Source organism: Phascolarctos cinereus, unplaced genomic scaffold (genome assembly GCF_003287225.1).
Source record: "Phascolarctos cinereus isolate Bilbo 61053 unplaced genomic scaffold, phaCin_HiC Scaffold_4;HRSCAF=312, whole genome shotgun sequence".
Taxonomy (NCBI): Eukaryota; Metazoa; Chordata; class Mammalia; order Diprotodontia; family Phascolarctidae; genus Phascolarctos; species Phascolarctos cinereus.
The window spans coordinates 667775399-667801208 of NW_027555847.1; the positions used below are offsets into that span (position 1 = coordinate 667775399).

Sequence of the window (25810 nt, forward strand, 5' to 3'; positions counted from 1 at the left end):
AAGTGGAATATTGATAATTTTGATTACATTAAATTAAAAGGGTTTTGTACAAAGCCAGTGCAACCAAGATTAGAAGGGAAGCAGAAATCTGGGAAACAATTTTTACAAACAGTGTCTTTGATAAAGGCCTCATTTCTAAAATATATAGAGAACTAAGTCAAAGTTATAAGAATATACGTCATTCCCCAATTGATAAATGGTCAAAGGATATGAACAAGCAGTTTTCAGGTGAAGAAATTAAAGCTATCTATAGTCAAATGAAAAAATGTTCTAAATCACTATTGATTAGAGAAATGCAAAATAAAACAACTCTGAGGTACCACATCACACCTATCAGATTGGCCAACATGACAAAACAGGAAAATGATAAATGTTGGAGAGGATGTGGGGAAATTGGAACTCTAATGCATTGTTGGTGGAATTGTGAATTGATCCAACTATTCTGGAGAACAATTTGGAACTATGCCGAAAGGGCTATATAACTGCGCATACTCTTTGATCCAGCAATACCACCCCAGGTCTGTATCCCAAAGAGATCATTAAAAAAAGGAAAAGGGACCCACATGTATAAAAACATTTATAGCAGCTATTTTTGTAGTGGCAAAGAATTGGAAATTGAGAGAATACCCATCAACTGGGGAATGGCTGAACAAGTTGTGGTATATGAATGTAACGGAATACTATTGTTCCATAAAAATGGTGAACAGGCCGCCTGGAAAGATTTGCATGAATTGATGATGAGTGAAGTGAGCAGAACCAGGAGAACACTGTGCACAGTAACAGCCACATTGTGCGATGACTGAATTTGATAGACTTAGCTCTTCTGAGCAATGCAACAATCTAAGACAACTCTAAAAGACTCATGAAGGAAAATGCTATCCACATCCAGAGAAAGAACTATGGAGTCTGAATGCAGATCGAAGCATACTATTTTCTCTTTCTTGTTGTTTTGGTTTTTTTTTTCTCATGGTTTTTCCCTTTTGTTCTGATTCTTCTTTCACAACATGACTAATGTGGAAATATGTTTAACATGATCATACATGTATAGTCTATATCAGATTGTATGCCATCTTGGGAAGGGGGAAGTGGAAGGAGGGGGAAAAATTTATAATTCAAAATCTTATAAAAGCAAATATTAATTACTTAACTGAAATTTTTTTAAATGTCCTTTTGGATCTATGTATAAGGAAAGAGTTCATGACTAACTAAATAATATCATGGAGCTGTTGTTTCTGAGGGCACAGTGAGGTATATCTGTAGTGGGACATTTGGAGGAAGAAGAGTTGAGATGGAAAAGAATGAGAGAGTGGGCAGCTGAGGTTGGGGGAGGGAGATTTATTCTTTGGTATTTGGAGGCTTATTATCATAGGGAGGGAAAGAGTAAGAGGGTGTGGGAGTATGCTAACCATTGAGGAATAAGTTCAGGAAGGGTAACAGTGAAGTCTACTGATTAAGGCAAGGGATCAGAAAGTTCAAAGTCAGCCCTCCATGTCTTAGCACAGCCCTTGTTGTGGCTCTTAGGGCTTCCTGAAGCCTAGTGAGGAGTCAAGGGATGGTGTGTTCCTGACTCCTCGGTACTTTTTTCCTTCCACACTAACATTCCTGGATCTCCTTCCCTTTGCTAAAGTCCCCAGCCTTGGTTACCTCCCAACACACACTCTTTAGGAAAGACAGAGGTTAATGTGGGGGGATAACAATGAGTCTCTGGATCCAACAGAGAATACAGATTCACTTGTTTCTCAGAGGAAGCTCCAGACAATCTGTCTCAGTAGCCTCCTGTTCCAAATGGGAAGATTATCTCAGGACATGCAAGATCCCTTTATGCCCAATCTACCTGTTCACTGACCCTTGAACCTGGAGAGATATATGCTAATGCTCTTTTCTCCCCTCCCCTGCCTCTGCATGCACGGCTCTATTGATGCTCTCCAGGCTCTGGATACCACTTTATTCTGGAATTTAGATCCCTAATCTGAGGCAATAGCTGGCATTATTAATTGACAATCACTTATCTCTGTGGATCAATGCCTCTGACCTCTGGCTGCCTGCTGCTCTAGCTGTGAGCAAGGTCTGCTCCTGCTCACTCCAGCTGTGGGCAGCTGTGGGCTCTAGTGGTTTGGAAGAATGGAGAGGCAGGGCAGGATGATAAAACTAATAGAAAAAGTTGTCACAGGGCATTGCTTAAGAAGCTCAGATCCAGATCTCAGTGAAAAGTCACTTCTCCCATGCCTCCTCCCCTATTTCTCCCAAGGACCTCAGGGTCTATTGTCCCCCAGTACAGTGTCCACAGTGCCAGCCCCTGAGCCCCCACATTTCTTCCCATGTGGTCTCCATCTCAAGAGCTGGTTCTCTGCCCAGAGCCATAGGCAGAGGCCAGGCCTCAGATGGGGAAGACACAGTCCTTGCAAGTTAAATGCAATGCAGGCTGGAGCCTGTCTTGGAGAACTCTGAGGAAGCTTGGGCAGTGGGGGCCAGGGTGATAAAACCTCCTTCTCTTGGACCTCTGCCGGGTGGACAACATTCTGAGTCTCTGAACACCCCCAATTCACATGCCCAGCCCAAATGGGCAAGCTAGAGCCAGGCTGCCCCTCCTGCCTGCTTAGGTCGAACAACCCCCACCCTGCCCCCCATCCTCCTGCCCTCATAGCTTCCTGGGCCTGTGTGCCTGGCTTTATGGCAGGAGCCAAGAGCTTCCCTGGCTTCTCTTTCAGTTTATGAATGAGCTTCTTGTTTCCCAGGGGAATTAGATGGATCAGAGTCGGCCACTCACAATGCGGCACATTTGTATGGCCGGGAGCACAGGGAAAGGCAGCAAGGGCCTGGGGAGACTCTAAGAGAGGTGTCTTCACTGAACTCTCCCCATCCATCCTTCACACTCCGCCAGAATAATCTTCTTTATGCATAGATATGGTCACATCATGCCTCTCTTCAATGCCTTTCAATGGCTCCCTATTGCCTACTGAGTCAAGTTCAAATTCCTTAACTGGCATTTAAAGCCTCTACAACCTGGAGTCAGAAAGACCTGAATTCAAATCCAGCCTCAGGTACTTGCTAGCTGTGTGACCCTGAGCATATACAGTGTGCCTCAGTTTCTTCAATAGTAAAGCGGGGATAATAATAGCGCCTACGTTCCAGGATTGTTGTGAGCATCAGATGAGGCAATATTTGTTAAATCCTGAGCATAGTGCCAGGCACAAAGCAAATGCTTGATAAATGTTGGTTCCCTTCCTTTTCCCTTTTCCCCAGATGACTTGCTGCCCTCCCACACATACCCTCTTCAGTCTCCCACTTTCCTGCCTCTGTGCCTGGAGTGCTCCAGCACTGCAATCTCTCCCACCACCTCTTGCATTCCTCCACTCCACCCAGACTCCAACAGCTCTCAGATCTCATCCCCGAGAGCTCCCCTCTACTGATGCTGAACACAATGTCTCTCCTATCTTCTCCGAAGTTTGCCACAATGTGCTGAGCCCCTCCCTTGGGTTCTCTTGACATCTCAAAGATACCGATGTAGAACACAGGGCTGGCTATTCACTGGGGATCCCTCGTTTTTCAGTTCAAATTTTCCTGCTCTTTAAAGTCCAAGTCCAATGCCAATAAGAACTCCTCCAAGAAGTCTTTTCTGGTTCCTTCAGTAAGTAATGACCTGCCTCCCGTGGCCCTCAAGTAGCACTGCACCTGTTCCTCTCTAATGTACATATTATATAGAATTTGTATTGTAGTTTTCTGAGTCACTTAGCTTTTCAGTGCCCCAAGCAACTCCCTAAAGGTGGATGTAAGCTGGGGAGAAATGTTTGTACTTCTGTGATTATTCTACTTTGAAATAAATATCCCTTTGCAAAACATACATAAATATAAAATAATATATGATATAATATAATTATAAATTATCTCTTATATAATATATATTAGTCACAATACCTTATATAGTATTTTATATAGCACTGCACTCTATGATCTGGCCAAACTGATCTCTGTTACACACACACACACACACACACACACACACACACACACACACATACTGCTCCATCTCCCACCTATTCACTTTTGTACTGGCTGCACCCTGTACCTGTACCTTCCCTCCTTCCCCCCACCTCATAAAATCCCCCTGTTATTTTAAGATGCAACTCAAATACCACCTTCCATGGGAAGCTTTTCCTGATTCTTCCAAGTGCTAGTGACTTCCTTCCAAAAATGCCTTATATTCCACTACTTTGCATTTATTTATATTTATTCACTCCACATGTAGGCTGTGTATATTTTTGTACATATTTGTCTCTCCTATCAGTATGTAAACTTCTTGCAAGCAAGAATTGGTTTAGTCTGTATTTATATACCCAGGGCCTAGCACAAAACCTGACTCGTAGTAGGTGCTTTGTGCATACTTATTGATAGTTCCTAAGGAGTTCGCAATCATCCTCAGTGGTAGGAGTTTCCTCACCAAGAACTCTCTCCTTCAATGAAGTCACAGATCCACCGCCCCCTAAAAAAAAAAATCATCTCTCTAACATCACATCCTTCTACTGGGAAGGCACTGCGGAAGGATGGGTCTATGATGTCAAGAGCCACCTTTTATCTAAACTTTCTATCTCCCCCAACCTCTAGCATGGGGCTCTGTACACACGCAGACATCTAATAAGTGTTCAAGGTACAGGAGAAGGGGAAGCCTCTCTCCATATTACTGCACATAGATCATAATAAAAAAATAGCTTGCATTTCTATAGCTTACAGTTTACAAAGTGGCTTCCTCACAACTCTGTGAGGTCAACAATATGCAAAGATTATTACCCCCATTTTACAGATGAGGAAAGGGGGTTTCTAAAAGCAGTAATGACTTGCCCACAGTCACATAGCAAGTTGAAGGTCAGGATCTGATCCCTGGGTATCCCCTCTGACTTAGAAGAAAATAGGAGCGTGCAGATTTCACATTGCAAGATTCTTGCTTGACTCTGGTCATTAGAAAACTCTGGGCAAGTGGCTATTTCCCTAGATTAAGACCTCGGAACACCAACTCATTCTTTCTTCCCTGATTCAGTATGAGGGACATAGGGCCCTGAGGGTGGCCCAGGGAACTTGAAGGGAGAGGGTCTAGGATAGATGTCCATACAACATGTTGGCTGTAAGTTTAGCCTCTGGGATTCAGTCCTGAGCCTTGCCACTGTCAGGATGAGAATCTTGTCTTCCCATACTATTGTCTTCACTGTCTTGCTTTTCCCAACTGTTGGGGTTTGCTTTTGTTTTTTTCCTCACTTGCCTTCCTCTATCCCAACCCAGGATATTACCGTCTTCACTGTAATCATTGACATCATCTTCCAGGAAGGCCTCTACATTCCTTCCACATGCCAAAAAATAATATCTCCCTCCTCTGAAACCCCAAACACTTTCTACCTCTCTCATGCTGCTTCTATTGTATGAATTAGGCAGATATCTACCCCAAACATGTGAAGACTTCCCCTGGCAGAGTGGGCAGATGAGAACAATTTGTTCCAATGGCCATAAAGGCAGCTGAAGCGGTGATATGGAGCACTTAGAGCTTGGTCAGACATCGCAGACGTCAAGATCATTTGCTGCATCCTGGGCTATAACCAGTCATCTTGATTTTTGTCCTGCCAACATCGTGATGTCATTGGTCTTCTTCAAAAACAAAGGACAAATAACACTTACCTCTATAAGTACCCTTCCCTATTCCATGGATTGTAAATTACTCAAGAGCAGAAGTGATTTGGTTATTAATTTTTGTCTACTCCAGTACTGAGCACAGAACCCAAACACAGGAAGTGGTTAATAAATGTTGATTGTTGAAAAAATCCATTACCATTTTCATCATCACCAGCATCTCTATCTTCATCACCATTGTCATTATAGAACATCAGAGCCAGGAAAGATTTAGAGATCATCTATTCCATGAACTTCATTTAATGGAGAAAGTATTGAGCCATATCAGTGGTCTTTGTAAGATTATGGAGCACAAGAAAAATACCACAGGACCAGAAAAGGACAAATGTCTTGATTTTCCACAAAGGAAATACAGCACACCTTCCAGGGCAAATTCTCCAACTACCATTCACAATGACAGAGCAAGTCTCCATCAAGAGGATGGCTACTTCATCCCTCAGGGTTTTAGGGCTCATTCTAAGGGGCTCAGGTTTCCAGTACTGTCACTCACAAGTCCCCTTGTATGTACTCCCCATCAGCCAAAGCTAATTAGTTTTTAGAAAAGGTATTTACTAAGCAGGTATAGCAAGGACAGTTGTTACAGAAACATCCCGCCAAGCAGGAGCACCCCCACCCCAGTACACACAAGATTCCTCAGGAAAGTGGGCTCAGATTTAGAGAAAATATGTGGACAAAAGATAAACTCATAGCTTCTGATTCCTAGACATTCTTTTATTTTTTTAATGGAGTCTTCTCCTTAGATGTAACCTTCTAGGCACCAAAGACCAGTGCTTTTGTAGAGACCTTTCCTCAATGTGTCTAGTTTGTCCTTCATGATTCTCTAAGCTCCAGATGCAGACATGGCCATCTGGGACCATTGCAGTTGCAGGGACACTGCTACTGATGCCCATGGGAATCCCAGATCTTCCAACCTTTTGAAATTCACAAGGCTGTCACTTTGACAGTAGGGGAGGGGGAGGAGGATGTAGAGAAGGAAGAGAAAAATTCATGCTTGCCTCCCCAGGGCAATTGCCTTTCAGAAGTTTTTTACCACTGGATTCAACAACTATTCAACTGACTGGCACTGGAATACACAACTTTGAACTAACCTGCCATGTTATACACTACTTCAGATTCTTTCAGCTAATCACAAGATATTTCCCTATCTGCTTTCATCTAATGACCAAAGCTTTACTCCTCCAAAATTTATTAAAGATTTGTTCATACCAAGTTTACACATTTCATTGATTGTTTCAATTCAGCTATTTGAGCCTTCTGTTAACTGGGGTGAGGGGTGTATGGAGTGTTCAGGGAGGACTAGACCCTCTGGTGTGGGGGCTTGCTGAGCCTTTTTCAGGGCTGTTCATCTACATTTGGTGTCCACCTATCACCCAACTCTCACATGTGGCTCCAAAAACTGTAGCATATGCAGCAGCTATACCCTGGTAAAACCATCTCAGCAGGCAGGCTAAACAAGGTTGAGGCCTCAAACCTGTCAGTGAGTTAGAGGGATGTCTACCCCAAGCATGCGAAGACTTCCCCTAGTGGAATGGGCAGATAAGAACAATTTATTCCAATGGCCATGAAAATGGCTAAAGCAGGTGCTGTGGAGCACTGAGAGCTTGGTCAGACATTGGAAACACCTAAGTCATCCACTGTACTGTGGGCCATCACCAGTGATCTTGAAATTTGTCCTGCCACTGGACTTTGATAACTCTGAAAGAGAGAGTGAGGTTGAGGACTTTGTGCAACTCTACCTCGCTTAAATCCAATTCGTGTGCAAGTCAAGAGGTCACTCATCATCCACTATTTTACCCCAACACCATGGTGTCATTGGTCCTCTTTGAAAACAAAGGACACACAGTGGATAGAGCACCAGTCCTTGATTCAGGAGGACCTGAGTTCAAATCCAGCCTCAGACACATAACACTCACTAGCTGTGAGACTCTGGGCAAGTCACTTAACCCCAAATGCCTCAAAAAAAAACCAACAACAGAAAACAAAGGACAAACAACAATAATTAGAGTGAGGTAGAAAGAAAGAAAACAGTCTTCAGACTTTAGGCTAGTGAATTTGAATTTGATTCCTTGCAAAATTCTACAGCAAATGATTAAAGGGATGGCTAATGAACATATAGAAAAACAAGAAGTGATCATAAAAAAGCAGTATGGCTTGAATAAGACCAGGCCATGTCAAACTAACTTTACTTCCTTTTTTACAGGGTTACCAGACTATTAGATAGGCATAATTTACCTATGTTTAGCAAAGCATTTGACAAATGCTCTTATGATATCTTTGTGGAAATGATGGAAATATGTGGGCTAAAAAGTAGTGAAGTAAGTAAAATCAGAATTGACAGGGACCTACAAAACAGCCATTAATGGTTCAATGTCAGCTTAGAAAATGGTCTCCTATTTTCTCCCCACTGCAATCCATTCTCTGTGAGTTTGCTACAGACTCAGTCTGACCATATCATCCCCCTACTCAGCAAACCCGAGTAGCTCCTAATTCCCTCTAGGATTAGATCTAAACTCCTCTGGATGCCATTTGCTGTTCTTTATAACCTGGCTCCTTCCTATCTTTCCAGTCCTCCCTCCATGTATTCCATGATCCATGCTCTATGATATGGTTCCCCACATACGATGCACCATCTCCTATCTCCACGCCTTTGTGAAAGCTGTTCCCCATTTCTGGAGTGTTCCCTCTCCTCACCTCCTTAGCTCTTAGAATCTTTGGTTTCCTTCAAAACTCAAGTAGAGTGCAACCTTCTTCAGGAGGTGTTTCCAAGTACCAACACCTGCTGGTACCTTCCCTTCTAATATTCCTTTGTCTACCTTTTTATGCATAATATACATGTATATGTATATGTATGTATGTGTGTGGGGGGGCAGCTAGATGGGCTGGGCAAGTCAGGAAGACTCACCTTCCTGAGTTCAAATCTGGCCTCAGACAATTACTAGCTTTGTGACCCTGGGCAAGTCACTTAACCCTGTTTGTCTGTAAAACAAACTGGGGAAGGAAATGGCAAGGAAACCCCAAATGGGGTCACAAACAGTCTGATATGACTGAACAACAAATATACCTATATTTAGTTATATGTTAGATCCAATTGTTACATTATCAGTATAAACATTTGCACCTCAGAAATCTGCAAATGCTACAAATTAGGATTTGATCTATTGTTTTGTTGGCTATCTAGACTTAAGAGAGTGATAAAGAAAATGTTAATATAGATTAAACTTAAAATTGTGTCTTTCATACATTTACCCCCCAGAAAGTCAGTTGTTAAACATTTACCGGTACACTCCTACCTACAGGTTTACATGTCATTCCCTTCATTAGAATGTAAGATCCTTGAGGGCAATGACTGTATCGCTTTTTGTCTTAGCTTAGCACTGTGCCTGGCATATAGTAGATAGGTGTTTAATAAATGTTTGTTGATTATGAGAGCCTCAGGGATCTGGGCATTGCCCTGTGCTGTTTAACATTTTTATCAATGACTTGGATGAAGCCATAAATGGAATGCTTATCAGATTTGCAGATGGTACAAGCTGGAAGAGATAGCTAACACATAAGATGTCAGAGTAAGGATCCAAAAAAAGAGCTTGACAGCCTGGGATACTGGATCAAACACAGTAAGAAAAAATTTAATAGAGATTTAGGGCAAGAAAAAAAAACAAACTACAAATACAAAATGGGTGAGGCATGGTTGGACAGCAGTGTGTTTGAAAAAGACCTAGAGGTTTTGGTGGACTGCAAGCTCAATATGAATGGAGAGAATGGGATATGATAACCCGTAAGAAAGCATATGCAATCTTGAGTTGTATTAAAAGAAGCCTAGGGAGGTGATAATCCCTCTGTACTTTGTCCTGGTCAGACCAAGCCTGGAATACCATGGTCAGTTCTAGGTGCTACTTTTTAGGAAGGAAAGTTATTAGTTGGAGTATATTCAAAGGAAGGCAACCAAGAGGGCAAAGGACCTCAAGATCATGCCACAGTAGGATAGGGAGAAGGAGCTGTTTTTAGCCTAGAGAAGAGACACGGAAAATGGCTATGTTCAAGTACTGTAAGGACTATCATTGTGAAGAGGGGTTAGACATATAGGACCATCAATTTAGAGCTGGAAGGGACGTTAGAGGCTAGCAAATTTAACCCCCTTATTTTGTATATGAGGATACTGTGGCCCAGAGAGTTTGAGTGACTTGCTTAGTGTCACACAGCTAGAAACTGGCTGAAGTAGAATTCAGAACAGGTCTTCCTGACTCTAAGTCCAGTGCCCTATCTCCTGCACCATATTACCTCTCCACTTCTGTTTGGCCCCAGAGGACAGAACTGTAAGCAAATGTTGAAAGTGGGAAAAAAGGAGAACTGAGGCTGAACAGAAGAAAAAACTTCCTAATAATTAGAGCTAACCAAAAGGGGACTGGTCTGCCCCAGTAGGTGATAGGTTCTTCCTCAATGGAAGTCTTCAAGTAAAAGCTAGTTGACCGAGTGTAGGGGATGTTGGAGAAGAGTTCGTGAGTTTGTACCATGCAGACTGGATTAGATGCTCTCTGGGGTCCTCTCCAAATCTGAGCTTTTTAGATTCTGGGAGTTCTAATTCTTCATTTTAAAGAGTCTCTGGCTGGACAGAGGTGCAATAAAAGATGTTTTTATTCTGGAGCATTAGAGATATGGTTCAGGGGTGAAGTAGCTGCTTGTCCCTGAGGTGTTTGGGAATTTGTTGGAAGGAGGAGAAGTAGGGCAATGGAGAGAGATGAAAGAAGGAGCCATTTAAGAATGGGGGATGGGGAGGAGGTGAACAAAAGGATAATTGACCTGAATGTTCCTAACATATTGGCCTTCCGAGTTGGGGCAGGGAGGCAAATTTTGTTTCTCTGTGGGATTCACAATCTCTCCCTGTTTTACCAGGGCTTAGGTTGGGACTTCAGACACTTGATCCCCAAGACACCTGCTGACAATGTCCCATACAGAGTCAGCCATGATGACCATATTCCTTGCTTAAGAACCCCTGGGACTTTGCCTTCCATCTCTCGCCAAGCCTTTGCCTGGGAATCGGGCTGGGGGCCAAGGCTAACAGTTTGGCAGAACTGGAGGAGGGGCAGTCTAATACAGCTTTTGTCAGGGGACACCCCCTTCTAGGGAAAGGATTTGGGAGCCTCAGGCAGCCCAGAAGAGAGTTCTGTGGTGGAAGGAATGGGTGATCAACACCCTCCTCAGGGAAAAACAGAGCCCTTCAGCAATCCCACTGGGGTCCAGCTTGTTGCTCAGGGACAAGAATGCGTCCAGCTATAGAAGGGGGAGGAGGGATGCTAAAACCTCTCAGATTCTCACACACCCAGTCAAATACCCTCCCTCACATATAGAGAGGACCACAAGCTCCCTTCTTGATCCAGATGGACAAAGGTAGGCACCCCCAGACACACATCCAGACTTCTATTGATTTAAATTTTTACAGAGAGCCATGAAGAGACCTCTAGAATCTTAGAATATCAGAGTTAAAAGACCATTGAATCTAGCCCTCTTATTTTACAAACAAGCAAACTGAAGCCAGAGCAGTTAAGTAACATACCAAGTTCAGTCACACGACTGGCAAATGTGGCTATGTAAAAAAGTCCAGACTTTGCTCCACACACCAAGGCAAGAGACAAACAACACTCCCCTTTTTCTCCCCAAAAAACATCCCCACAACACACTTTCTGACAAACACAGGCTTACAACCCACACACGCGTGCTCTAGCACCAATACATAACAAGACTTCTACCAACAGACTCACAGACACAATACGGCCAACACATATCCGTTTAGAAGAGGTAAGAATGAGGCTCCTTCGGTGAAGCTTGGGGCCAGTAAAAGTGAATGGGACCCTGGATTCTCAAGCTCAGTCCTCAGAGCTTTCTCAAGCTTGGCCTTAAGGTAGACACACCAACCCAACCACTCATCCCTCTCCCTCCTTTGTCCTTTTGCCTCCCTCCAACTCCTGGTAATTGGGCTAGGGAAGCCTGAGGTTTGGGTCTCAGCCCCTCCCGCCACATCAGACCAACTAGGGGATGGATTGAATTGGGGGATAGGGGTGGAGAAGCATATTCGGTCCTTCCTGATGGACAGCTGGGATGGGAGTGAGGGGGTCTCTCCATCACTCCCAGAGCATCTCCAAGAGGAGTCTCTGGACTGCAAGGAGGGAGGAATGGGGGTAACGAAAACAGAAGGAGGGGGAGTTTAGAATGGGGAAGGGGTGTGCGGGGGGGGCGTGCAAAACTGGCAACGCATGCGCAGTACAGACCCGAATCCTCCTTATAAAAAGGGAGAAGGCGAGGAATCCGCGGCGACAAACCCTGGACGCGAGGCCCCCAGCGCCGCGGCCACCTGCTGGGAGTGGGGAGTGCAGAGCTAGCTGACAGCCAGCTGGGCCCCGGGCGGGCGGACCAGCGGGCAGCAGTGCAGCCGCCGCGGGCGCCCCTACTAGGGCGCAGCCGGAGCCTGAGCCCCGGCCGCTTTGTGCAGGGCTCCCCTTGGCTCGCTTTTCTCCCCTCTTCCCTCCCCCCGATGCGGAGTCGCCTACCAGCCCGGGCGCCGCTCCGCCTCGCAGGCGCTGCGGGGATGTGCCGGCGCTAGGAGCGGGCGCCGCCGCCCCCTTGGCCCACGGGCGGCCGGACCCTCGGACGGCGCAGCAGGAGGAGCCCATAAGCAGGTGAGTGCGCGTCCCAGCTCTGGGCCTGAGACGGGAAGTGGGGGCAGACGTGGGCTGGGGGGGCGAGTGAAATACGTCCGGAGTCCCCCTGTTTGGCGGACAACGCAGACTCGGGCTCTGGCGCCCGCCCCGTCCTGTCCGCCGGCTGAATTCTGCTGGCTTTCCCGGACCGGATTAGGAGTGTTGGAGGTGGGTATTCTAGAAGTGGGCCAGCTGCAACCACTGACTCCTTCTCCTGGGACCCTGGGAAAGGGGAGTTGACAACTGACCCGTCCCTGGAGGCGACTGACTCCTGGGACCCGTCACTGGCGCTCTCCATCCCTATCCCTCTAGCACCCCTAACGTGTCTCCTTCTTAAGGAGAAGAGCTTGGGCCATGTGTTCTCTTCCTCCCCACTACCCTGTCAATGCGCTCAAGGGTCCGGGGCGGGGGGGGGGCGGCGGTATGAAAATGGAAAAGCCCGTCAGCTAACTGGGGTAGGAAGGTGGAGAGGAAGAAGAGTTTGGGAATTTGGGATTGTTAGAACAAGAACTGAGGGAGGGGTTTGAGGTCAGCGACTCAGGGAGTGGGGAACACGGCTGATTGCCCCAAAAGAGAGGAGGGGAGAGAAGGAAATATCATGGGCTGGGAACAAGGAGGGGAGGGGAGAACCCTGATTGAGGGCAACACCCAGGTGATCCAGGATCCTAGGTGATTTGGGTTAGGACTACATTCAAGAGACCCCGGAGTGAGATTGGGATTCGGGGAACAAGTGAGTGGGAGAACAGGTCAGACGTGACAGAACTGGACCATGCTAGCTTCCTACAATGGATTCTTCACTCTATTGCCTCCCTGGGTTAGGAGCAGGAGTTCCTTCCCCTGCCTACACCAAGGCAAAGGAGGAACTTTGAGGTGGTCTGTATTGTGTTCTGTGTGGTCCAGGGCCTGGCGAAAACACTCCTGGGATAGGGAGCATGGAAGAAACCTTTCTGGGGATGGAGGTGGAAAGTGTGAGGGGAGCAAATGGGAAGTGCACCAGAAACTCCTTCCTTTCAGGACACATCTAGCTGGGTGCCCTTCCAGCAGCAGCATTGGGAGCTGGAAGGACAGGTTTTCCAAAAGGAGAATCAGTCCAGACTGCCTCAGAGGAAATGGGAGTGAGACACTCTCCGGACGGTTTATAATGTATCCCTCCGCCTGCTCCCCTCTCCCCCTCTCCATTTCTCACCCTATGCTGTGATAGATATCGTGCGTGGAAGGCAGAGGTTGATGTTGAGGCAGGGGCAGCCCTAAAATACCAATGAGAAAGAGAGGGGGAAAAGAAGGGTATGAAAGGGCTAGCGAGGGGCTCAGGCATCGCCACCTGGACTCTTCCAACCATCACCCTTCTTTCTCCTTTCCTCCCCGCTGCCTAGACCAGACAGCTCTTCCACGGGGTACCCCTGACCAGAAGTCCTGGAGTGGACCGAGCCTGGGCTTTGTTCGCTTATGGGGCTTCCCTGGTGGTGTGCCTGCCTCCTGATGGTGGCTGTGATTGGAGGGGTGGATTCCTTAGACTGGGCAGCTGCTGCTTCGGCTTCTCAAGCCATTGCTTTTGGGTGAAGGAGGGGGATGGGATGGGGGGAGGCGGAAGAAGGAAAAATAGTGTGTTCCAGGGTATGGAAGAGGCTAAGTCTAAGAGAAGAGGTCATAGCTTTCAGCAGCCACCCCTTCTCTGAAGACATAGCGCCCTCCCTCCTCCCCTTCCGCACCCACCCCAGCCCTCCTGGTAATCTCTGCATGGCTGTAAGTGCATATATGGAATCACTGTATGTCCGTGTGTGTTAAAAGGAGTACCGTAGTAATAGTGTATGTGGTTGTGACTGTGGGTGTGCGACACTGCAGCCATGTCTTTGTGTGTGAGAGGGGATATGTCTGCTGGGGTGTGACTGTGTGTTAGGATGTGTGGTAGTGTTTCTTGTGTTGGAATGGACAGATCCCTGGACTTGGCGTCAAAGAAACTGGGTTTAAATTCTGGCTTTATTGCCTTCCTGACCTTGAGCAAATCACATAACCTCTTTGAGCCTCAGTTTCCCCATCTGAGCCTTTATATTCTCATGTAAAAATGAAAGGCAATTCTAGATCCCTTTCAGCTCTAAATCTCTCTGTGTCTGTATGTGTGGAATTATGTGTTTCTTGGCTTATGACTCTGTATGTGTATGTGAAGAAAATTATCCATGGGTTGTGACAATGTAATTCAATTGTGTCCAAGGAGAACTCAGAATCTGAGGGCCACATCTTTCAGCCTGGTATTTTCTGAAGTCAATTTGGCCCCAACATGTCCCTGGCTTTCCATCCCTTAGGGGTGACCAGTCCCACTTCCAGCATTTGTCCTGGGACCTTTTAAATGCCATCACCTGCCCAGCCTGGGGTACAAGGGATTCCAAAGGGACTATGGTAAGCTGAGAGAGATGGAGGGGATCAGGAATGTCTCCTCTCTATGCACCAGCCTGAAGATTAAATTTCCCTGTGCTCTACAGCTTGTACCCCTCTCCAGAGTTGATTCCAGCCCTTCCCTGCATTCTTTCATCAACACACATAAATACAGATGCAAAGAAAGCAGTATTCATACCTACAACTGCATACCAACAGAAATGCACCTTCCTAACCTCCTCCACAAAAACACATTAAAAAATATACTCTCACACAGAGACACATGGACATTCACAAGTGTTTCCCCAAAAAGGTACCTTATGGCACATACCCACACTGTAATCCCTTCCTTCCTCTCAAATATACACACCTTCAGAATTAACAGGTCAGGGAAACCCAGTTTAGGAGAGGGAGCTGAATATCTCCTCTAATCCTCCTCTCTTACCCCCACCCAACCCCCCAGCACTGTTATTTGCCCAGAATTGGACTGGATTCCAGCTGAGGCTGGTCTCTAGCTCCCTCTTTGCCTCCACTTGCATATGCATGAAGTCTATGCATTATTCATGAGATGACAAAACCCTTCACAGCTGTGAAAATTCACCAGGACTCTGGAGTGAGGGGTTATTTTAAGAGTGTGACTTTGGGTGACTTGTGCACTGTGTGTGTGTGACTGATTGAAGGTATGGGGGGGCACCACAGAATGTGGAAATGTGACTGTATGACTAACTGGATGATTCTGTGTCTATGATGTCAACTGAGTGACTGCCTGTGACTGGGGTGGGGTGAGGTGGGATACGACCCTGAAAGAGTTTGGCTGTGTGTGTCTGTGTGATGAGGTTGGAATATACTGGATGCCAGCATTTATTAGCACCTGGGGGAGACCCCATCCTACATCCCCATCAGTCATCAACAGCCTGACTCATTGCCTGCTTGCCCCTGGCCCTGAGCAAGATGGATTTTGCAAATTGATTTTCATTTTAAATGAGGATTAAAGAAACCTATGGGGACTCTTTCTGTAAAGTGAACACCTTTCCCAACTCCCATCATCACCACTTGTCTAGTAAAATCCTAACTCTTATTGTTGCGTTTCCCTAAAGCAAAGTCCACCTTCATTTTAGATTGGGAGAGGGGTGTGATTTGGGTCCAGATGGAGTCAAGTGCTGAGCAGCACCTTGCCAAGATCCAGAGGGAAGACAAAGAGAATGCACTATCCAGTGGGATGCTCATAGGTTAATAGTACTATAGTCTGGAATCTGGACTAGGGACCATTAGCACTGCAGGCACTCGTGTCAGAATGTCCACCTCCCATGCAGAAGTTAAAAAGGACCTGACTCTGGAGTCAGGGAATCCAGATTAAAACCTTATTTCTAATATTTACTATCTTGTGACCATGAACAAATCACTACAACTCTCTTGGCCTTTTTTCCTTATCTATAAAATGAAGGGGTTAGACTGGAAGTCCCCTGAGCTGCCTTCCAATTCTAGATCTATAAGCCTCTGATCCCATGAGAACTGGGGACATATAATGGAGGCAGGAGAGATAGAAGGGTTTGTGTTGGTGGTGGAAGTTAAAGGACTGTTCAGGTCCTTGGACTGCCAGTCTAAAGGAACTTGAACTTTATCCTGTAAATCATCAGTTTAAAACCTTTTGAGTATGAGGATCCTTTTTTAATGTCAGCATTTTTTTCTTTTCTTTTCTGCATCCTTCTAATAATGCAATAGCAACTGCGGTTTTAGTATCTGTTGATTGAGAAAATACAAAGTGGGGTCAAAGCTGCTTTGAATGCAGTAATACTTTTAAATGAATTTATATTTTGTTTAAAAGGCAACTACATGCTTTTGGAAAATAGCAATGCATATTTCTGTGAGACAGTCAGCTTATAGAAGGTAGATTTGCTTATTTATGGATTTGAATTTGGATTCAGGGAGCTCTTGCAAAAACTCCCCTGATCACAGGTTGGGAATCACTGCTGTGAGCAATGATCAGCCACTGTAGTTCCTCATTGATCTCTCCCCCAACCAAACAATCCTGCAGAAGTAATCAGATTTGTCCTAGAATTTCAGAACATAAAATGTCAGAGCTGTGAGGAACCTGACAGCATAGAATGTCAGAGTTGGAAATGACCTTAGAACACAGGATTTCAGAGCTGAGAGGAACCTGTGATGTCACCTAGTTCACCCCAATGATTTTTTAGATGAGGGAGCTGAGACCTGTAAAATTAAGTTTTATAAAGTGCAACTCTGATAATAGCAAATTCTACCCTGCCTGCTACAGTCCAGATTCCTTATCCTTATTTTCAAGGACTTGTACACTGAGGCCTCGACCTTTTACTTATAATCCATGCCATTGATACCTATGTTAATATCACAGCTCAGAAGTTCTCTTCAAGAGAAGACAGAAAGGACTTCCCAGCATCAGGTGCTCCCTCAGCACCATGGACAGGGTTCTTCTGTTTAGGCAGGACTGGCCACCTTCCCCATCCAGGAGCTATACAGTGATGTGCCATAGCAACAAGACCTACAGAAAGTCTTTCCCCTCTGTTGGGTGGTCTACCCAGTCCTGAAAGTTCCTTTCTCAGCACTTCCTCCCCTCAAACTATAACTCTGCTCCTCCATCCTGCCTCCTCCCCAGTGCCTCTTTCCTTTTTGTCAGACAGGGGAAGTGAGGCCAGTCTCAGGTGCTGGTTTCAAGGGAGGAGTCAAACTTCAAGGGACGAATCAAAGGATTGTAGACATATGACTGAAATCATAGATTTCTAGCTGGAAGGGACCTCAGAGGTCATTGAGTCCAAAAACTTCATTTTACCGATGAGAAAACTGAGGCCAAAAAATGTGAAGTGACTCGCTTGGTCACCCTAGGCTTTCCTGATTCCGAGTCTCATACTTTATCCACTATGGGGTCTGAGCCAATGCCAAATGCCTTTTTTCTGCTTTGGCTTTTTTTTTTAAGTAATTCATTCTCACTCAACCCACTTCCACTTGCTATGCCAACCCCTCCTACCTCACATTCTGAGTGCCCTCCCTTTTCCTATAGCCAGGGCAATCTCAAGGGCCCTCTCTAGAAGATGAAGGAGGGGGGCTAGTTATAATTTGCCCCTATATCCAGGTAAAATTCTGCAAGTTGGTAATAAACAGAGAGAAGCCTCAGAAGAGAAGATCCAGGAGTTCCCAAGCGGGGGTAGTGGTGGCAACTAAGAGTGGTTTCAACTCACCAATTACAAGTATGTGACCCTCAGATCTGACTATGGCATCCACCCCAAAGCTGACATGCCCTTGGACTTTTACCAGAGTCTAAATTGAAAGATCTGAACAGGAAGGGTCCTTTGAAACAAGAACATCAGAGCTAGAAGGGCTGTGAGAACTTGGAACCTAGAATGTCAGAGCTAGGCTGAGAGGCCATCTAATCTAGCTCCATTCCCCTATTTGAGAGATGAATAAATGGAGGCACAGAGAGGGAACATGATTTGCCCAAGATTCAATGGCAGAGCAGAGACCAGAATCCAGATCGCATGACTCTCAGTCTAATGCTTTTTTTTTCCCTTCCTGTTGAACCACTCTGACACCCTGGGTATTTAAGGCCAGGGTGGGTCCCTAGCTGAGGCAGATAGTTTAGACAGCAGAAGCAGCTGTCCTGGGTGGCTAGTCCCTTGTTAATTAAATGGATACCAGAAAGCAGGCTCCCTGGGGATCAGGGTATGGATAGAGAGGGGAGGATTACAAACCCTTAGTGTTGCCTGGTGTTATGAATGAAGGGAAAGTCTTTTTGTCCTATGAGACATTTCTTCCTTTTGTCATTCGCAGAACCCTGGAATAGAATGCTAGAATCTTAGATTCATGGAATAGAACCTTAGAAAGATGGAACCTTAGAATGATGTAACAATTCATTTGTTCATCAGCAGATGTTTACGAAGTCCCTACTCTATGTAGCTTGCTATGCTCATCACTGGAGCAGATACAAAGATGGATAACAATAATAAAGCATTTCTCTGGCTCTTTCAGCTTTACAAAGTGCCGTCCTTAAAATGATCCCATGAGGCAGGTCAGCTGAGTGTTAGGAGGAAACTAGGACCTAGCAAAGGAAGTCACTTGGCCAAGATTGCCAAGCTAGAGAGGAGCAGAGCTGGGCCTGGGATGCAGACCCTCTGACATCAAACTGATCTTTTTCCACTACCCTACCCTGCCCTTCAGGAACTTGTGGGGGTAGGGAGGAGATGGAGTGGGGAAGAGAGAAGGGAGTATTAGCCTTGTTGGACTCTACCCTGATCAGACCACACCTGGAGGCTTGGATTCAATAAGACCAACAATAATGATAGCTTTAAGGTTAGCAAAGTAATTTACATGTTACATCATTTGATCCTTCACAACAACCGTGCAAAGCAGGTGCTATTATAATCCCCATTTTTACAGATGAGGAAACTGAGGCTGAGAGTGTTTAAATAACTCGGCCAGTATCTCACAGCTAGTAAGTGTCTGAGGTGGGATTTGAACTGGGGTCTTCTTGCCCCCAGGTTTGTTGCTCTAGCTAGCCACTCCACCACCCAGCACCATTGGCATATCCTTTTTGGAGATATCCTGACAAATGGGCATGCATCCAGAGGAGTAGGATGAGGACAGTAAGATAACAAGAGATTTTGCTTAGATGAGGATTGGCCGAAGGAACTGTGAATTTTTAGCCTGAATAAGAGGCTTAGAGGGGACATGATAAATGTCTTCAAGTATTTGAAAGCTTGTTTTGTGGAAGAGAAATTAGACTCATTCTACTTGTTATTAGAGGGTGGAACTAAGAGCAAAGGGGGAAAAGTAGCCAAGAGGCAGGTTTGGGGCTCTCTGGAAGGAAAATCTTCCTAACAATTAGAGGCATCCAAAAATTGTGCTGGATTGCCTCAGGACGCAATCCGTTGTTCCCGTCACTAGAGGTCTTCAGCTGGACACTGATCACTCTTTGGAATTGTGTACAGAGGGTTCCAATATAGATTGGATCGAGTGACCTTTGAGGTCCCTTCCAGCTCTGAAATTCTGTGAGAGCTGGAAAGGTCCTTAGAACATGGAACATTGATGTTTGAAGGGATCTTGGAGACCAAAACTAGTCTAGGGATTCTCAAACTCTTTAATGTCACGGACCTCTTTGGCAGTCTGGTGAAGCCTATGGTGAAGCCTCTTCTCAGAATAATGTTTTTAAATGCATAAAATGAAATACATAGGATTACAAAGGAAACAATTATACTGAAATCCAATTATCAAAATTTTTTAAGTGCATGGACTCCAAGTTCAAAACCTCTTAATCCAACCACTTCGTTTTAGAGATGAGGAAACTGAGACCCAGGAGTACAGTGAGGCACTGACCCAAAGCCACACAGGGAGTTAGTGAGAGAGAATGAGCAAGAACCCAGGCCTCCTAAATTTTTTCCACTCTACCATCTTGTCTAACCCCTTTCTGGGATTAGGCATTTCTGAATCTGGAGCAGAATTAGTTTCTCTAAGGTTTTCTCTACTCTTCCATAGTCTTTGCTTATTCTCAACTAAGCCAGTCTCCCTCTTCCCAAGCAGGGTCTTTGTCGGCCACATCCTCTGTAGGGCCCTGATGAAGCAGAGACATTGAGTTCTGCAGCTAGCTAGGGGCTAGAGCTGGGGCTGGGACTGGTACCATCCATCTCCTGGATGGGCTGTCTGGTACAATGGTGCAGCTTTCTTTGAGGGCCAGTAGGGGGAATTTTGGGTCAGCTAAGTGGCACAGTGGATAGAACACCAGACCTGGAGTCAGGAAGACCTGAGTTCAAATCTGGCCTCAGGCAGTTACTAGTTATTTGACCCCAGGCAAGTCATTTAACCTTGTTTGCCCCAGTTTCCTCATCTATAAAATCAACTCGAGAAGGAAATGGCAAAATCACTCCCGCATCTTTGCCAAGAAAACTGCAAAGGAGGTCACAAAGAATCAGACATGACTGAAACAACTGAACAACAGCAAAGGGGGGAATTTTCAGAGGCACTTGCCTCCAAAACTGGGACCCTGGATGTGAGAAATCTTCAAGAGTCAGAAAGGTAGTTGAGAGGGGGTAGGAAAATGGTTTTCTGGCTATAGGGAGGATGTCATGACTTTCCTCAGGGCCCACCTCTTCCAGGAAGCCCATAGTGTTTATCTGAAGAGGGACTATGCAGAGGACAGCCACCCTTTTTTAAAAATAAGTTTTAATTTAAGTCTTTTGTTTTTGCATTGCCTAAAATTTCTCCTGTATTCCTTTTCCTCCTTCCTCCTAGAGATCCATTCCACATGACAATAATTTTTAAAAGAAAAAAATTAAAAAGAGAAAAAAATCAGCAAAATTTATCAATATACTAAAAAAAAAATCTGAAAACACACGTACTTCCTCCTTCATCTCTTTGAAAGAGCCAAGGGAGGAAGCACATTCACTTTTAAAGCTGGACTGATTCACTACCTCAAAAGGATTAGCAAAAACTCTAGGGTGAGCATTAACTTTAGGGCAGAGCATAGGCCCTTTGTCTATTACTCTGGGCAAGTGGAATCTGGGCTGGGGAAAGATTTCATGTAGGATTTCTAGTCTAGGTCAGCAGTAGTTTCCTTGACATCCCTTCAATCCCAGGGAACCTAGGTTGTGCCATCAGGAAGTTAGGGTGGAGGGTGGCATTGAATGGCAAAGTCAGGAAACCAAAAAAATTGGACACAAGAGAGAAGAAAGGGGAGCAGGAAAGAAAAAATATTGAGTCTCTGAAAGATACAAAGAGACTGAGACAGAGAGAGGCCAAGAAAGCTAGACAGATAGACCTGGGAAAAAATAAGAGAGAGATCCAGAAAGAAAGAGACCTAGATGATTAGACAAGGTATTTGGTGGGTTAGGGATGGAAAGAGAGACATTGCAAGGCAGATAATGGTTGTGGGGGAGAGTGGGAATGATGCTTCTCATTGCCCTGGGGATGGATTGTTGCTCATTATCTTGGAGAGGTGCATACACAGCATTGACCTTGGCAGTACCTTCCCGAGCCAGCTTGCTTGGAGTACAGTTTATTGAGACAGTGAGCATAGGTGAGATGGAGTGGATCGCCAGCTTCTTCTTGCAGAATATTTGGGTATATTCTTGGACCTTGGGAACCATTGTGTGTAAGTAGCCTAGGCCATGGGGGTTCCTGTGTGGGGACAAAAGGGTGGTGCTATGCCCTGGTTAGGAAGCCACTGCTACGTATGTGAAGGGACTCAGGGGTTGAGGAAGTGGGCTAAACCTTCAGGAATCGCTCTTGTGTCATGTGTTGAGTTTGAGGATGGGACTGAACCCTGAGGATCTGGGGATGGGATGTGGGAATTATTCCTTGTGTTGTATTGGGAAAAGGGAGAAGATGTACCTGGATGCATTGTAATATAAAATCCACTCCATAGAGAGGAATAGGACAAAGCTACATAAGGAAAGGAAGGTCACTTTGGAAGGTTATGAAAGGACACTAAGTCTCTAGGGCTGTACCTTAGCCCTAAAGAGTACATTTGGCCTCCACAATAGGACTTCTCTTGGCCTCATTTCACTAGGAGAAGGCTTGGATCCAGCCACCCCAGCCAGCCTATTGCTGAAAGGTTACTAACCAGGAGCTGAGATTGAGAGAAAGCTCATCTTTCCTCTTCTCCCCTCCTTTTCATTCCAGGTTCGGGATGGGGAGCCCATCTTTCTGGGCTGCCCGAGGCCTGCTGCTCCAGCTGTTACTGCTCTGGGCCTGGGGGCAGGGTAAGTCGGTACCTGGGGAGATGGGGAAGAACCAAGGGCAGGAAGGGGTGGGGAATCTTTGCCCACCTTCTGATACTCTGCATCTGCTCTCTCCCTTCCTGTGACATTCTTTTCTGCCTTGGGTCCCAAGCCTGGGCTCTGACTCTGGGCTGAAGGCTCAGGAGTGTTTGGAGAGCTAGATTTTGCAGAATTCCCCTCTCTACTTTAGAGGTGCTGTAGCCACTTGTCTGCCTGAGTTAATGACCTCCATTGCTGCCCACGTACCTTCCCCTATTCCATGATGGGATTTCAGATTTTGCCCCAAGTTCTTGCTTACACAGATCCTATTTATACCCTCTTTGCAATTAGTGTTCACATGTTGCCTCTTCATTAAACTGTGAGCTCCTTGAAAAAAGGGATTGTTTTTTTCCTTTCTTTGTATCCTCACTGCTTAGCACAGTCCTTAGCACAGATCAGGCATTTAATAAGTGCTTTTTGACCTGACTTCCCTGTCCCAGTCCACAAAGGTTCCTCTTTTGCTATGTCTGGACTTAACTAACCTGTGGTGAGGACCTCCTTCCCAATGAGCTCCCAGGCCTGTCCTCAGGAAGCTCATTCCTAAGGCTCTAAACTCCCATATCCAAATACTGCCCCCATTAGATGCCTATAGCTCCCACCATCCTGTCTCTTTGCTTTCATAGACTTCAGACATAGATATTGATTTACAAAGAAAGAAATAAAATGCTAGAAATGCTATATTGGCAAGAATATGGGCTGCTGTTAAATATAGACTGCATTCCTAACAGGAAAACCGTATAGGCATGTACTGAAAAATAATTGCACAAAATGACTGTACCCCCAGATTGGATTTACTTTGAAAGTTTCATGTGTTGTCTTGTACACATGTATTAACAGTGCTTTCTGTTCATACAAAGGTGGGGGTTTTGATGATTGAAATGAAAAAAACTCAGCTTGATTCTAGCCTCATTCAGGTTTTATACAGATCAGCTTTAGTGACAAGGGGTGGCTTGTATCAGGACTAATATAGTAATATCCCAAATTTAAAAGGAAATATGGAAAACTGTCCCTCAATATTATTTACTCTCCTGCCTGTTTTCCCTCCTAATCAGACTCTTAGCCTCCCTCTCGGGTGGGGAGAGGGAAATGCTCAGACCCGCCCAGCTTCAGGGAGGAAAGGAAATGACCCCATGAGGCCTCTGAAAGCTGCCAGAGAATATACTTATGCAAATCTATGCAAACTTGCACATGTCCTCATTAACACTGTCATGCACCTGATAGACCCTTCCAGTGAAAGCGTCTGAGGGCTTGGGAGACAGAAAGGGGGTGGGAATGGGAGTGGGGGTGGGGGAGGACACAGCAAGCGTACCAGGGTTCAACAAGCCTACTATGATCGGTTACTGCCAGTACAGGGTATGCATAAGAAAAGGGTAAAGCGCAGGGGATGGTCTTATTAATTCAATACATATTTAAGTTATCTTCAACACAGAGACCTGTATTGAATGCCGGAGGAGATATATAGTTCAGCTAAGACCTGGTCCCTGCCCTCTTAGAGCTTACGGTTAAGTGGAAGGGTGACATCCGCATAGATAATTTTGATAATTTTTTTAAAAATAATAATTTATAGGGCAGCTAAGTGGTGCAGTGGATAGAACTCTGGCCTTGGAGTCAAGGCAAGTCACTTAACCCTGAATGCCTCACCCCCCCCAAAAAAAAGCAAAAAACAAAATAAAATAGTAATTTACATATTAAATGATAAGTTAACCGGAGAAATGCAAAGTGCTTAAGAGCTCAGTGAGAAGGTCATTACTGACCAGAGGCATGAGGGCTTCAGGGAGGAGGTGGCATTTGAGTTTGGCTTTAAAGGACAGATAGGAATTTAACACCGAAAGGGGCTCGAATATAAGGAATAATGTGGATAAAGACACAAAGGGAGAAGAGCATAGTGTATGTTTGAGGTGAGGAGCTTAGAGTACTTCAAAGAATGTCAAATCTAGAAAGAAATTGAGAGCTTTTCTAATCTCATCCTTTCCTTTCACAGATATGAAAATATAGACCCAGAGAAGAGAAGGGAATTAGATTCAGAACCAGGTTTACTGGATTGCTAGGCCTATGATCATACACTGTTTAGACTCACAGGGTCTTGGTTTAAATTCTGTTTGCTATTTAATAATAATAATAGCTACCATTTACATAGCACTTATTAAACACCAGGCAGTGTGATAAGTGCTTTACAAATATTATCTCATTTTATCCTTACAACAACGTTGGGAGGAAACTGAGGCAGACAGCAGAAAAGTGACTTGCCCAGGGCCACACAGCTAGTAAGTATCTGAGGCCACATTTGAACTCAGTGCTCTAGGCCCAGCATTCTACCCACTATGCCACCTAGCTGTGGTTTATCCATCTGCAAAATGAGGTAATCCCTAAGGCCCCTTTCCGCTTTAGATCTGTAATCCTGTGATCTCTCTCCTCCACCACATGGCCTCATCCATGGGCCCCAGGGACCTGTCATCCAAAAAGTGGCATTTTCCCTTCTTCCTTCTCATGAGGTTATAGAGCCAAGATAGCCCTGACTTGGAGCCTTCATATGGCTCCTCTCCACCCAGTGTGGATGGCCCTGCTCCTTGGCATTCTCTCTGCTGGTGGCATCTGTCCAGCTGCTCATTATTGCATAAGCCATCAAGGAGGCCAATGTGGCTTCCAACCCACCCTGCCAACGGCTCAGAGAGGCACTGCCTGTGTGTTGACCCCTGATTCCACTCACTTAGCCTCAGCACTTTCTCTTCTCTGTTCCTGGTATTGGTCTGAAAGCCTCCTGAGCATCACCTCCTGCCCCTCTATCTTGGAATGATCGAGACAGGGGTGGGGAGCCTGCGGCCTCGAGGCCGCATGTGGCCCTCTAGGTCTTCAAGTGTGGCCCTTTGCCTGAATCCAAGCTTCCCAGAATAGTTTGAATTCAGTCAAAGAACCACACTTAAGGACCTAGAGGGTCACATATGGCCTCGAAGCTACAGGTTCCCCACCCCTGACAGGATGACCTTTCTGTGCAGAGTAGGACAATACTCTCATGGAGACAAGCAGTCTACAGTTCCTTCTGAGTTGGAAATGACTCTTGCTCCACTTTACATAAGCCAAAAACTAGGTCTCATCCCTGCATACAACTCTGTTCCTCTATGTGAGGTAGTCTGCAAAATATGGGGGTGGAGCCCAGGAAGGGAACTTCCTTGCTAAGGGGAAGTCCTAGACATTCCTAGCCTGGTCCCATGAACCCAAGGGACAGTGGGTTAAGGCAGGGTTGGCTCTCAGAACAGGACTGAAGAGATAGGTGACTGAGGAAGGGCTCAGAGAGGG

At 45.5% G+C, this 25810-nt stretch overlaps 1 protein-coding gene across 1 annotated transcript in view; it reads left to right on the forward strand.

Moving 5' to 3' along the window:
- Positions 1-11962: 11962 nt before the first annotated feature.
- Positions 11963-25810, forward strand: part of NCAN (neurocan) — a 63311-nt gene continuing 49463 nt past the window's right edge. Inside the window, exons 1-2 of the mRNA XM_020969422.2 lie at positions 11963-12344; positions 22380-22459. Coding sequence (XP_020825081.1) covers positions 22387-22459 — 73 coding nt within the window. The 5' untranslated portion in view covers positions 11963-12344; positions 22380-22386. The remainder of the gene's footprint in view (positions 12345-22379; positions 22460-25810) is intronic.